The 14,723-nt window shown below is 49.8% G+C and overlaps 1 protein-coding gene across 1 annotated transcript in view; it reads left to right on the plus strand.

Moving 5' to 3' along the window:
* Akna (AT-hook transcription factor) overlaps positions 1-14,723 on the plus strand; it is a 39,215-nt gene that overhangs the window by 1,232 nt on the left and 23,260 nt on the right. Inside the window, exons 2-4 of the mRNA XM_026781996.1 lie at positions 3,022-3,381; positions 6,324-7,369; positions 11,281-11,355. Of these exons, the coding sequence (XP_026637797.1) occupies positions 3,132-3,381; positions 6,324-7,369; positions 11,281-11,355 (1,371 nt within the window). The 5' untranslated portion in view covers positions 3,022-3,131. The remainder of the gene's footprint in view (positions 1-3,021; positions 3,382-6,323; positions 7,370-11,280; positions 11,356-14,723) is intronic.

The following is a 14,723-nucleotide window of genomic DNA, read 5'->3' on the forward strand; positions in this document are numbered from 1 at the left end:
CGCATTCCCCCCTAGATGTGCTTGGTCTGTTAGAACTGTCCCCAAACTTCCTTCTTCAGTGGCTTTTCTGGATTACGTCCTTTTTGGTGGGCAGGATCTAGGCAAGTTTACTCTTTTCTGTATCCTAGGGCACGAGAACCTCCATGTTCATTTGGTTCATCTCAGGCCAGTGTGCTCACCTGAGCAGGGTGATGGGCACAGCAGTAGCTGGGCTAGGTGGCCTCCTCTCCCCTTTACAGAGAGGAGTAGTCAGCCAGCCACAATGCCTCAAGTGGCAGCCACACCAGGACTGGCTTCTGCTTGCCCGATGCTCAGTCTACTACCTGGTTACAGCTTCATCTCTTCCTGAGGTTGGCACTGTTGGCACTGGTGTATGTTTGTTGATTGACTACCTGACTGTCCGTTCCCAGACTCCATGGCACTGAGAGCCGTGGCTTGCACAAAAGACTGGGGTCTTTCTCAGGAAACGCTCACAGGTTGAGGCGCCTGAGGAATGGGTGCAAAACTGTAGCCACAGACTGCTGCTGCCTGTGGCATGCAGACTCCGCTGAGCACAGTGAGGTTTCTGCCCTGAGTCATTGCAGAAAACAGGCTGTTCCTCTTTTTGCATGCAGAGGTCTCTGTGATTGGTCAGGCTGCTCTGCGGTGGACTGAGGGGGTGAAAAATAACCTTTCAAAAGTCAGAAAATCACACGCCACAGCCCTTCCTCAGCAGAGACATCAGGAGGAGGCAAAATGTGGTTGCACCCTTCTGTCTGCCTGCGCGTTCACAATGGGAACCAGAAGCTGGGAGAAGCCCTGTTGCAGACCTGGTTTAAGGATTCTGAGCTACTGTCCCGGGGCTACTGAGCCATGATTCTGCAGACGTAGACTGAGTGCTTAGACAATTCTCATGCTCTCTCAAGCTATGCCAGAATTACAGGTGCTTGCAGTACTGCACTCAGCTGTTATGTGGGTTCAGGTCATTAGGGTTAAACACAGTATTTGGCCTTGCGGAACCATCTCCCCAGCCTCAACTTAAGAACTTTTCTATTCATCCCTTTAAAGGTTACGTTTAATTGTTACACACGTGTGTGCTTGTGCACATATGTAGAGGTCACAGCACTTTTGAGAGTCAGCTCTTCCCTATCATGAGGGTCAAAGGGATGGAACTCGGGTGCTCAGTGTTGGCAGAAGTCCCTTTGGCTGCTGAGCCATCTCCCCAGCTCTTGATGGCGTCATTTTAAACTATTATTTCTAGGACATACAGCACATTAACTATGCAGATATACCGATCAACGGATACCTCGAGGTAGAGGTGTGCAGATTTTACTGTTGGGGATATGTGGTTACAAAACCAGATGAAGCCAACGAAGAGAGCCTGGCCAGGGCTGACCTCTTGTCCTCCTTGCTGACCAGGTGACCCTGGCTGAGGTACTGTGCTCTGAGCCTTGTCTTACCCGAGATGGGAAGCAGGAGATGTGTGGTTCTACAGGGACCGGGACAGAGAGGAGTGCTGGCTGGGGGGCAGGCAGAGAAGCTAGAGTCACAACTCAGGGAGGAACCCTTGTCACTGCTGGCCTTTGTGAAGCCAGCCTTTCCCACGCAGCCCCAATCTCTGGGGAACTCAGTCTAGAATAGCTGCCTGATGGCTTTCCCTAACTACGTACTAAAGGCAGGGTCCAAGAGCCCCAGAAGCTCCAGGGCCACTCCGACTCCCAGTCCAAAGGCTGAGGGGCTCCGCTGGCCTGGAGAAGCCATGCTGCTGCCAAGAGCCCGGCCTCCACCCCGGTCCAGTTTTCATTCTTGTGGTGCTTTGGGCAAGGCCCCTTCCTGTCTGGGCCTCAACTTCCCTTCCTTTATATAAACCAAGTGTGGACAGTCGGGGTTGTTTGAGAACTGGGGGGCTGGCAGCTCCTAGGTCCTGAGGCTGAGTTTCGTGAGCTCAACACAATGATTAACACAGGAAATACCAGGAAGTGTTAGAGATGGAGAGTGAGGGAGCAGAGAGAATGGGAAGAGGCACACCCTCCCCGCTGCCAGACCCTTCCCACAGCCCCTGTGACAAAGAGGCTCTTCTCCACTGCCTGAGAGTCACATGCCGCTGCAGATGGTGTCATGAGAGTTTTTTTGGGTTTGGCCTCCCCACTGTCCAGCGCTCCCTGCTTCCACTTACAGGACCCCTGGCCTACAGAACTCCAGTTTCTCTTTTTGAGGCAAAATTCATATAACATGACACCAACCGCTCAGAAGCACCTAGCGTAACCACACAGTTGCATCTTGTCTCTACGTTCACAGCATTTTCCTCACCCACGAAGGAAGAAGCCCTATGCCCCCTGAGTAGCTAGGGTCCCTCTCCTCTCCCCAGCATCACTGTGGCGGCCACCACTTGGTCCCCTTCCTCTCTCCTTGGACTCAGACACAGGATTCTTATGTCTGGTTTTCACAGCATAGCACTTCAGTGGTTTGTCTACATTGTCATGCTTGTGGGGACTTCATTCCTTTTCCTGCTGTAATTCCATCCCTTTCTGCAGCTGAAGAATACTCTGTTGGGTGTAGAGACCACAAATTGCTTCTCCATGTGGATGGACAGATGCCTGAGTGTTGAGTGGGGTTGCTGGGACATGCGTGGAGCTGTGTTTGCATGCATGCCTGCTTTCAATTAGTCTGGGCATTGGAATCGGCTCCACACTCCCCACTTAGGAAACCACGTGGTGTCTTCCCTGGCTTCCAGGGCATCACCTGGACAGTGACTGTTTGCTAATCTGCGCATGTCCTCCCTCAGGCAGTCAGTGCTCTAAGCAGGCCTCTGCCTGGTGCCTGCAGATAGAGGTGCACAGTGACAGAAGCTGGCATCTAGGGGACGCTTGCACAGTGTGCTGACTGTGCCCTGAGGAAGAGGAATTCTCACCTCACTGATGACAAATGAGGACAGTGAGTTACCCAAGGTCACAGGCAGAGGGTTACCTGCCTCTGAGGATGCTGGATGGATGGTGGAAGACCCTGAGGACTGACTTTATTCATTGGTTGTGTCCTCAACAGGCCACAGGCAGGATGGCTGCTGCTGAGAGGAGCCCCCTGTGACTTGGACCACCAGCTGCAGCTCTGTCTCTTGAAGATGAAGTGGCCCAGGTGAAGCTAGGCCAGGCCCCATGGCCAGCTCAGGGACAGAAGCACACTGGGCTGGGCCAAGCCTGGGGCAAGAACCCCGGAGGCAGCGCTGGGCTTGGGCTGAGGAAAAAGACGCAGAGGGAGGCAGTGACCAGGGCTGGGGAAACAAGCCGTCCCTTCCTAAAGCCCCCAGCCCTGAGCTTCTGGAAGACTTCCGCCGAGCACAGGAGCACCCGCCACCCCTGGAGTGGGCCCCAGACACGCAGGAATCTGAAGAGTCTTCTGGAGAAGGTGAGGTAAACTCTATCCTGCTGTGATAATATGTTCCCCAAAGAGTACACCTGCTAGCATAGGCAGGGAAACTAGGGTATCTTTGCAGCCCTTACTTAAATTCTTTTTTAACATTTAGATTGCATAATAATACCAAGCATTTTGGAAATGTAAGCAAGTAAGAGGTAAATTTAAAAACTTCATTATTCCACCCTCCCTGGTGAGATGGCTTTTCAGTGTGGGAGTGTTTGTATGAATATGCAAATGTATTTTGGAGTACTCTGCTGTCTCTTGCTTTGTTGTTATCTCAATAACTAGGCACTTATTTTGCCCGTTCTCCCAGCGTTCTACCACAAGTCTCTCCTAGGACCTGCATAGACTGGGGCTCTCCCATAGTCCTTTGGGCCGATTTCTCCTGCCCTGCAGGATACAGCTTCTGGTTTGTGCGGTGGTGAATACCACAGAAGAGAATGCCATCCAACCCTCTTTGCTTACTTACCACCGTCCTGGCTTGGGTAACTTGAATTGCTTGGCTCAGGGCTTAGGCTTGATCTAAGGATTCTTCTGAACCCTAGTCAGCGGAGGAAATGTTGGCATTCTTCATCTGCTAAAAGGCTATGCTCCCATTGCCAAGAGGCCTGCTTGGAGGAGTTTCTCAGCTTCTTCCATGCAAGTCCGCTCTCCTCCCTAGCCTTGGTTTCCCCACCTGTGAAATGGGCATGATGACAGCGTTGGGAACAGTGATGTCTTGACATGTGGTGGCTCCTCTGCTGGACTGTGAATAGGGTATGCCCGCATTGGATTCCCTTAAATCCCTGGAACCCTCAGACCATAGAGAAACCACTGTGCCTGCCACAGCTATCCACTTGAGAGCTGTTTTCTTGCTTTTCTTTTTTTTTTGTTTTGTGTCTGTATATGTTACTACAAATTGAGTCTTGAGCCTTCTATAAACCTTGCAAATGCTCCAAGGCTGAACTATATTCCTGGCCTCTAAAAAAGAGTACATTTTTGAGATGCAATAATTTCTGAGGGCACAAAGACAGATGTTTAAAGCAATAGGCAAAGGTGCCTCTTTCTAAGAGATACTTGGTATGATGTAACAGCTACTTCCCTCCCTCCACTCTTTGTAAGCAAGTGGAACAAGCCTCACATTTAAATTAACCTACCAAGGGTCAGTGACTTGTTCATGGTTCCAGGCAGGGACCAGAAGAGCATAGAGTGAGTGCGGTCCCTTTGTGGCCTCTGGCAGCAGACCCTTGCTTGAGTTCCAGGTTCAGGACTGCTCTGAAACAGCTTTGGATGTGCTGCTGTAAAACAGAGTGACTGGGTAAATACAGTTTTGAGTAGCTAAGAGATATGCAGTGTCAAGAGGAAGGGGGAAGAGCACTATGGACCAGCAAGTCTTCCACCTCCCTTTAGAACAGTCTGTAGTGTTATGTAGTGTGTCTCATGAAAAGCCGGATTATCCCAGTCAGACTAGGTAGGTACGCAATAAACATGACTGCCTTCAGGATTTATGTATGTATGTATGTATGTATGTATGTATGTATGTATGTATGTATGTTGGCTGGGTGATAGATGGATAAGTGAATGCCTTAAAGGATGGGTAGGTGGATGGATGCTTGAAAGGATCAATGGACTGATGGATAGGTAGACGGATGGATGGATGGATGGATGGATGGATGTGAGGATGGATGGATGTTTGGATGGATGGATGGATGGATGGATTGGAGGATGAATGGATGGATGGATGGATGGATGTCTGGATGGATGGATGGATGTTTGGATGGATGGATGGATGGATGGATGGATGGATGGATGGGAGGATGGATGGATGGATGTCTGGATGGATGGATGGATGGATGGATGGATGGATGGATGGATGGATGGATGTTTGTATGGATGGATGTTTGTATGGATGGATGTTTGTATGGATGGATGTTTGTATGGATGGATGTTTGTATGGATGGATGTTTGTATGGATGGATGGATGGATGGATGGATGGATGGATGGATGGATGGATGGCAGGGTGACAGGCTGCATGGATGATTAGGTGAATGCTGTACCTAGTACATAGTAATTACAACAGCTACTATTCCTTGGAAGCTGTGCACAGCTTTATCTTTCCCCTTCTTCCTACTCTGTCAAGGAACAGTACTGAGCACCTGCTCTTCAAATGCAATAGCGCACAAAAGCAGCCAATGCCCTTGGCCTTGGGAAACTCGCAGAGTTCTGGCGACCGATGTTAACAAAATACTCCCCAAACTGAACAAAGAGCTGTCACTGCAGTCAGGGTTATGATGCAGAGGGCTCCAGGCCTGTGAGAGCCTACAGAGGGAGAAGTGACCTTATCCGTGAGCTTCTGAACTTCCCTGGTAAGGTTAAGATTGAGATTCAGCCTGAAGGACCAATAGCTCACAAAATAAAGGAAGGAGACAGGACCCTAGTAGAGGATGAACACAAGCACAGTACTTTTCAGGGTCAGTGGGGTTACAGCAGGAACCCCAGGACTCCAGAAAAGGCTCTGCTTTGTGCTGGGAACAATAGGGAGAAGTGATGTGATTCCAGGGGGCGGAACGGGGCCCGAGGAGGAGATGGTTAAGTGGTTATTGCATCTATCAAAGTATAAAAGACATTGGCGTAAGTACAGTTATGAAGACAGGACTCTGCAGAAATCTCTGTCAGAGGTAAATGGGACAGGACAGGAGAGAGTCTGGATCAGTGGCTAAGGAGAGAAAATGACCAAGGTGCCTCCAGGCTCTGCCTTACCCGGCTATATGGGATGGTGTTGCCATTTCTGGAAAAAGGCTTGAGTTTGGCGGACCTTTGAGGTGACCAAGGGAAGAGTCACATAAGTACCTGGCTGTGTGGAATGTGTCAGGTTCTCGCCATCCACACATCATGAGGTCATGAAGTGACACAAGCCAAGACATGCTCAGCAATGAATGACTTATCTTTGCAGAGACTGAAGCTGAGGATGTGAGCAGCCCAGAGGATTCCACTTTGCCTCCTCCCTGGCTCTCCAAACACAATCAGCAGCTGGACCTGTCTGAAGAGGAACTGTATGAGGACCCTAAAAGACCTGAGGCGGAGTTATCTGAAGAGAGTTGCTCGGAGCTGGAGTGTGAAGACCCAGGAGATTCCAGCCCTGTGGCTCCAGAGCAGGGGCCAGCTGGAGGCTGGGAGGCTTCTATCAAGCAAGGCAGTAAACACAGACCTTCTGAGCACCCCACAGCCCATCCGTCTGTTGAACACAGCCATGTAAAGTCCTGGAGCAGTGGGACTGTGAGTCTCGGTCAGCCTAGTGACAGCCTTGATTCTACCTGGGAAGGAGACACTGATGTCCCCCAACCTGACCTGCTGGCCAAAGCCCCGTCACCAAGTCCATGCCATAACCTCCCTCAGCCAGATGACAGGAATGAAGATGGCGTTGCTCTGGCAACACCCACGGAATTCCAGGACTCCTTAGCAGCACTGGCCCGGAATCCTCCGTGCTCTGCAGGCACATGGGGGCGAGAAACCACCAGCCTGCCCAGCCCTCGGCCTGAGGACCGAACCTGGAAGAGAACTAAGACCTCACCGAAGGCACTGCCCTCCCGATTTACTGGCTCTATGAGCCCCCCGAGTGCTCGGCGTGGGGCAGTAAAGAAAACTGTGTCACAGCACAGTCAGGGAGTCACTCTGACTGACCACTCTTCCTCAGATGCCCCCAAGTATGGCCGGGGGCGCCTGAACTACCCACTCCCTGACTTCTCCAAGGTGGGACCCCGGGTGAAGTTTCCCAGAGATGAGAACTACCGACCCCCCAAGTCCAGAAACAAGAACAGGCAACAAGGTCCTACCAGACCCCTAATCTTCAAGTCACCAGCTGAAATTGTTCGAGATGTACTGATGAGCAGTGGAGACAGATCCCTGGCCAATGACCCTTCTCTTGCCCACTCCATCACCAGGGTGCCCCAGGAGTTCCAGACACCCGAACAAGCCACTGAGCTGGTTCATCAGCTGCAGGTAAGCAAGACTCTTGTTCCTGTGTCCCCCGGGTACCTTGTTTTAGTAGGGAAGCTTTGGCAGAGCAGTAGAGAGATTGGGCGTGGGACTCATTCAGCGGAGTGCTTGCTTCACATGCACCTCATCCCAGCACCTCAGAAGAGGGTGTGGTGGTGCATGTCATCCACCAAGGAGACGCAGGAGGATCAGTTGTTCAAGGCCATCCTTAGCTACTTAGCAATACCAAGGTCTGTGCTAGCTTGGACTAGAGAGACCTTGTCTCAAAGCAACAGAGCAGTGAGAATGTCCATGCCTTATTCAACCACTGTTATGAAAAAATATAACATTCTGGAAGGAAAACGGTCTAGTGGATACCCTCCTCCCTACCCTGCAACATCTACATAAAGCAGCTCCTGGGATCCTTTTCCATCAATGCCCAACTTCTTCCCACCACTCCCACAACCCCAGCTGAATTAAGCAAAATCCCAGGTATCCAGTCACTTTGTATTTTATTGTTGTGTTTAACTCTAAGAACTTTACTCACACGGTTGCATGCAGAGGCAGAAACAGGTCCCCTACACACTTAGTGCCTTGTTCTTTCAGTCTGGTAGTGTAGACAGAGGTTTCTGTCCCGCCCAGTCCCACAGCTGTTCAGTCCCAAAGAAACACACAGAGACCTACATTAATTATAAACTGGTTGGCCTATTACCTCAGGCTTCTTATTAACTAAGTGCTACATCTTAATCCATAATTCTTGTCTGTGTTAGCTGCATGGCTTTGTACCTTTTAACGGCGAGGCATTCTCATCTTGCTGCTTCTGTGTCTGGGTGACGACCACACACTGAGCCTTTCCTCTTCCTAGAATTTTCCTGTTCTGGTTGCCCCGCCTATATTTCCTGCATGGCTACTGGTCAATCAACATTTTATTAAACCAATACAAGTGACAAATCTTTATAGGGTACATGACCATTGTCGCATAGCACTAATATCCCCCCCCCTTTTTTTTTTTCCAAAACAAGAACTCCTCTGAATCTAATCTCCTTTGTTTCAAACATCCACAATCTATTTTGGGGGAATGTGGGCCTGGTTGGGGATGCTGATAATCTTATGAGGGACCTAGAAAATTTAGAATTATGGTTAAGTCCTAACTGGAATATTTTGTGAGGCTTGATCATGTCAGCCAACAGTCTTGAGGCTGTTTTCGAGGTAGAACTACAACAGAGGCCCTCTGAAATGTTGGATCATCAGGACTATCCACTTCTATCAGAGATTTTTTCTTAGCCCAGAAGGAATCCATAGCCTCTTATTTCCTGTGGAAACATAAGCAAAACCTCTTCTCCGACGTCACATATCTGTTGACTTAAATTTTGAAGTCAAGGCATTTTCAAAATGCATTTCAAACAGCTGTCTTTTAGCAGCTGTTGCTCCATCCTTAGCCATCAAATAATTCAAAGACAACACAATGACATACAGTACCCAGACTCGCTGTATATTTTCCATCTTTACATGGCTTTATTTTAAAATATATTTCTTTTATTTTTAATTTTTGGTTTTTTGAGAAAGGATTTCTCTGTATAACTTTGGTTGTCCTGGAACTCACTCTGTAGACCAGGATGCCCTTGAACTCACAAAGATCCACCTGCCTCTGCCTCCCAAGTGCTGGGATTAAAGGTGTGCGCCACCACACCCAACTACCCTCTTTATTTCATATTTTTTAAAGGACTTTATCCTTTTTCTTTTCTCTCCCAAGCCTACATAAATTTTTTAAACACACGTAAATTGTTTAGAGGTTGTTTTGTTTGTCTGAATCTATCTTTACTGTATATATCTCTTTTTCTGACTACATGAGTCTTTAATTTGCTAAGTGATATGGCTAGGATTAAAGCTGTGGCTTTGATGGCTTGATCCACCCCATTCCTTAGCTTTCTGAGAGTCTTGCTTCATGGCAGAAGTACTGTCCAGAGCCAAGTTTATTGCCACAACTCTATGGAGTTTCAAGGTTCCTGCTACCACCAAGAAGCATGCTGTTGGCTGTTCATAAACACCATTGAAGTACTTGGTGGTGGGGCCTCTTAAAAGAGCTGCAGGTTTAGCAGCTAAAGCTGAGTCAAGAAACCTCTCTTAAATGAGATGTATTTGCTTCCACCAAACAGAGTCCACCCGAGAAAATGTTGCTACCAAGAAGCTATGTTTAACCATGTTCTTTTGTGTCTAGAATTCCTTTCCAAGCTCTCTCAGGTTTTATGTGGATGTAGTTGTTCATGTTGGTGCCATTTGTTGACAGAGGTCTTTGTCCTGCCCAGTCCCACAGCCTTTCAGTCTCAAAGAGACACAAAGAGGCCTACATTAATTATAAACTGGTTGGCCTATTTTTCTTATTAACTAACTCTTACATCTTACAATAACCCATAATTTTTGTCTGTGTTAGCCACGTGGCTTTGTGCCTTTTTATCAGTGAGGCATTCTCATCTTGCTCCTCTGTGTCTGGGTGACAACTACAGATTGAGGCTTTCATCTTCCCAGAATTCTCCTGTTCTGGTTTCCTCACCTCTACTTCCTGCCTGGCTATTGGCCAATCAGCGTTTTATTAAACCAATACAAGTGACAAATCTTTACAAGGTACAAGGCCATTGTCCCACAGCATGCTAGAGTCAGATAAGGTTCATGTGCCCTTCAAGTCTCTGCAATTCTCTTTGCACATCTCCTTTCCAGTTCTCCGTCCTGAATCTCTTCTGTCTTTCCCCCTCTGACCTCTTCCTTCTAGATGATTGTCATGGATCAGGCCCTCCCTGTAGTCATCTGCATCTGGCATCCTGCTGTGACACATGCCCTATGTCAGGGGACCTTTCATGTCTTCCCTTTACCCTGACTATTGGTATGATCAGAACTCAGGGCTTGAGGTTGTACTCTCCTATGTACTCCTGCCCCCACTGGACCATGAGGTCAGAAAAAGTCATCAGATCCCATTCAGCTGAAGCTGTAGATGGCTATGAACAGCAAGTGCCCCTAACCACTGAACCATCTCTCCAGCCTTCCTCTTTTTCCCTTTCTTTCCTCCCATCCTCCCTCTTGTATACTTTGAGAAGTTGAAATCCATCCGACATCTTCCTATGTCACTCTTCACTGTGTTTTGTTAGTGAAGATAGAGCTCACAATTCAGTTAAGTTGGCAGGCCGGTGAGCCCATAGGTTCTGCTGTCTCCTCCCCCAAGTTGTAGGCATGCGTCCCCATACTTGGCTTTGTTTGTTTTGTTTTTTGAGACAAGATCTCTTTATATAACTCTGACTATCCTGGAACTCACAGAGATCCTCCTGCCTCTGCCTCCCATGGCTAGGATTAAAGCCATGAGGCACCATGCCAGGCTTCACGCTCGACTCTGCTACAGGTGCTGACATCTAAGCTCAGGTCCTCAAGTTTGCACAGCAGTGCACAACAGGTTCTTCACCCTCTGAACCAGCCCACACCCTGAATCTGACCTTTAACAACTCATTTTCAGGGGCTTTTCTTGCATCACAGGCAACAAACAGCATCTTCTTTGTGTTTTCCCCACAGTGAGTTGCTTTAATAACACTTGGGTTTTGTGTAAAGGCAGTGGTCCTGAGTAGATAGAACTACGATTAATTATTTTTCTGTCTTTTGTGTGTGCTTGTGCACATGTTCATGTGTGTGTGGATACATGTGTGGATGCTTGCATATGGAGGCCAGCAGGCAGCCCTAAGCATCTCCCTAGTTCTCCTCCTTACTTGTTTTTGGGGGGCAGGGTGGTCAAGGTCTCACTTTTACCTGGTGCTCGCCAATTCAGCTAGGCTGGCTGGCCAGAGAGTTCCAAACAGCTACCTGGTTCTGCCCCAACACCTGACATGACTTGAGTTTTGGGGATGGAACCCGGGGATGCATGTGTGGCTTGGCATGACTGTTCCTTTTCTCTACAGGAGGACTATCACAAGCTCCTTACCAAGTACGCGGAGGCTGAGAACACTATCGATCAGCTTCGCCTCGGGGCCAAGGTAGCGGCTGGAGTGGGCTGAGCAGGGGTTGGGGAGCCAAGAGCTGGGGTCCTTCAGGAGATGGTCTACCCCAGAGTCTTAGAGACAGGTAACTGGTTCTTGCATTCTGAGACTCTGTATTGAAGGACACAAGTCCTTCAACTACCACTGGGCCTTTAGGTGACCTTGGCATAACTGAGCCATCCCTGGGCTCTCTCTCTCACTGTTACTACACGGTGGAGTGATGGAGGCTGGTGTAGCCAGGAATGTCACCAGATGCCGTCTCCTCTGTGACTTTGGGTATGACTACCTGGGCTGACTCCTAGCCCCATTCCTCATTGGCTGGGTGACTTTCAGGTGATGGCTATGCCTGTTTCAGCTCAAGGCTGTATCCAGGACTTTCTGCTCCATCTTTGGTGCCCTGCTCTTCCCGAATCGCACTTTCACCTTTCCCCTATGTCTCCCTGACAAAAATAAGCCTCCTCCTTGTATCCAGCTGGAACTGAGTACCCATGCATGGCAGGTGGAATGTCCTGAAGACCAGCATGCCTCCCGCCCTGGCCTGTCTCCAGAGGAGGCTGAGAACCCTCTATGGGGACCTTCCTCTTTCTGGGGTGAGGCAGGAAGTGGGCCAATTGTGGCCTCTTGAGCTTCCTGCTTTCCCCATACCCCATGCTTTCTCAAGCAGGCAGCATAGAGCAGGCAGGATAGCTGTGGGACAGAGATTCAGGGCCTTTCCTGCTCTGGTTGTCCCCCTAGAACGAGAGCACCCCAGTATCCTACGGAATGCACCCTACCCTAGGCCCCCTGTCAAGTCTTCAGTCACTCCTGGGGAACACAGGTGAAGGCAACCACAGTAAGAAGGAGACCTGTGCCTGTTGTAGGACCAGAGTCTCTGTCCCTACACATGTGGCCCTGCCAGATGCAGGAGGGACCCTGCTCACCTGGTCTCCTGGGACGTATGTTGGGTTGTGATCAGATATCTTCAGGTGCCCCAGAGCTCTGAGCAAAGGAGGTGTCAGGAACAAGGCTGGGGCGGGCTGCAGAGAGCACTCACAGAGTCAGCTGTAGGAGAGGCTGAATGGTTCAGCACCACCCTCCCTCAGCTGCTCTTTGGGCCCAAGAGAAGAGTGAGTTCTGTTAGGTGGTTGCACTGAAACTGGCCCATAATTTCCTTCAGCCTCACTGCTACCCCAGGAGTGATGGTCCCAGCCAGCAGGAGATGCCCCCATTTTGAGCCCCATGTTCTCTACCAGAAGGCATCCTGCTCAAAGCCCACGTCAGGGAGCCTGGCTCCTGTGGATTTCCTGCCTCTCACAAGGATCTGTGAACATGACTTCTCCAGGGCGTCCCCAGTCCTTTCAGTCAGAGCCCACGGTGATGCAGGAGAGGCGAGGCCCAACTAAGAGGGAGCCGGACTGGAATTTACCTGATGCCTAGGCTACCTCTGTGCTGAGTAACTGGGGACCGCAGTCCAGTGCAACAGAGACCAACATTGGCAGAACCAGAGTCCAGACTCAGACTAAGGGGTCCGCTTTGGTTTCCTCCGTCTGCAGACACAAGGCTAAGACAGGAAGGTCCCACAGCAAGTGTGAGACACAAAGGTGGAATGCCCTCTGATCTGCTCGTGCCAGATGGTGTTATTTTCTGAGGTCTGGGAAGCCTCATGGCACGGTGTGTGGGACAGGTCCACAGCCAGGCAGGCCATGGGATAGAAAGAGCCGCCAGTGGTTCTGCTGACTGCTATCTTAAGTCATTTACAGCTGAGCTCAGAGAGGTTAAGCAACTTGTCCGGGGTCTCACAACCCAAGCCAGGGGTGTGCACTTACTCTGCCAAAACCAAGCCAACACTTACTCAATTTGCAGCCAGAAAAGCTAGCCAGGGAAAACCAAGCATCTATGGAACCAGGGGCTGGGGAGCATGATCTAGGGGACCAGAATGAGTTAGGGGTCATGGGTGAGTTTTATTCTCCTTGCTGACTGGAGTCTGCGATGGTGTCACCATTTGCTATCTTGTTGCTGCTTCTCCCCAGTTCCTATCTCCCCACCCCCCAGCTGTAGGGGGTGTGAAACAGTTGAGGAGACAGAAACCACCCCAGCAGGAATCCTGAAAGGATTTCTGGATACAGGAGCTCCGGCTGGGATGCAGTGTGGGGAGGGGGGCTTCTGTGCTCAGAGGAGTTAAAGCATTCCTTCCCCCTCCCCTCTTGCCTCACTCATAAAGCTCATTACCATTTGAAAGGCTTTCAGACCCCATCTGTGCCCAGAATACTCATTTATTTAACCCTACATTTCCCAAACTCTCTGGTCCACCCTGCACAGAGTCCTGAGGGCTTCAGAGTATCACCACAGGGCCCACTGTGCCTAGAAAGGTTGTTCACAACTGGGACAGGCCCATGCAGCTCAGCGGTGATTAAGTCCCCTCCCTATTCCTCACTTCCTCTGGAAAGTTCAACAGGCCTCGGGCTCTGCTTCCCCTGTTTTCATCCTCTGGATCTGAAAGCTGCCAGGTTTGCCTGGCTCCCCAGGTGGGGCCTTGGCACAGTGGGCAGGAAACTCAAGAGGGTGTGGCCTCCCATGGGATTTGGGTCACCTCAGGAAGACAGGGGTGCTAATGTGGAGCCCTTCCACAGGCAGAGCTGAGCAGATGGCACAGAGGATTATGAAAATCCAGCTTTGTTCTCTGCTAGGGAGGCTCAGTCTGGAGGTGGGGGAGGCAGCGCCACCAAATTGTGCTCAGAACAGCCAGCCCCGAAAGACAGCATAGGCAAAGAGGGTTCCTGTCTGGAGGCTGTGGAGCCCCTAGGTCCTGGGGTGGCAGAGGACAGTCCACTGAGCTCTTAAATAGGTACCAAGGCCTGCAGGAGTGTGGCTTTTTCATTGGCCCATTTTCATGGTGACCATATACACATAAGGATAGGGAAGATGTTGAAGGTTGAGGGATGATGATGAAGGCTGATGGTGAAGATGATGATGGTGGTGATGATGGTAGTGTTGACAGTGATGGTGACAATGATAGTGATGGGGATGGTGGTGATGGTAGTGTTGATAGTGATGATGTTGGTGATGGTAGTGATGAGGATAGTGATAGTGATGATGATGGTGATGATAATGATGGTGGAGATGAGGATAGTGTGATGATGATGATGGTGATGGCGATGATGATGATGATGGTGATGATGATGATGATGGTGATGATGATGATGATGATGGTGGTGATGATGGTGATGGTGATGATGGTGATGATGATGATGGTGATGATGATGATGATGGTGATGATGGTGATGATGGCGATGATGATGATGATGGTGGTGGAGATGGTGATGATGATGGTGGTGGTGATGATGATGATGATGGTGGTGATAATGATGATGGTGATGATGGTGATG

The sequence above is a fragment of the Microtus ochrogaster genome, chromosome 10 (assembly GCF_000317375.1).
Source record: "Microtus ochrogaster isolate Prairie Vole_2 chromosome 10, MicOch1.0, whole genome shotgun sequence".
Classification (NCBI taxonomy): Eukaryota; Metazoa; Chordata; class Mammalia; order Rodentia; family Cricetidae; genus Microtus; species Microtus ochrogaster.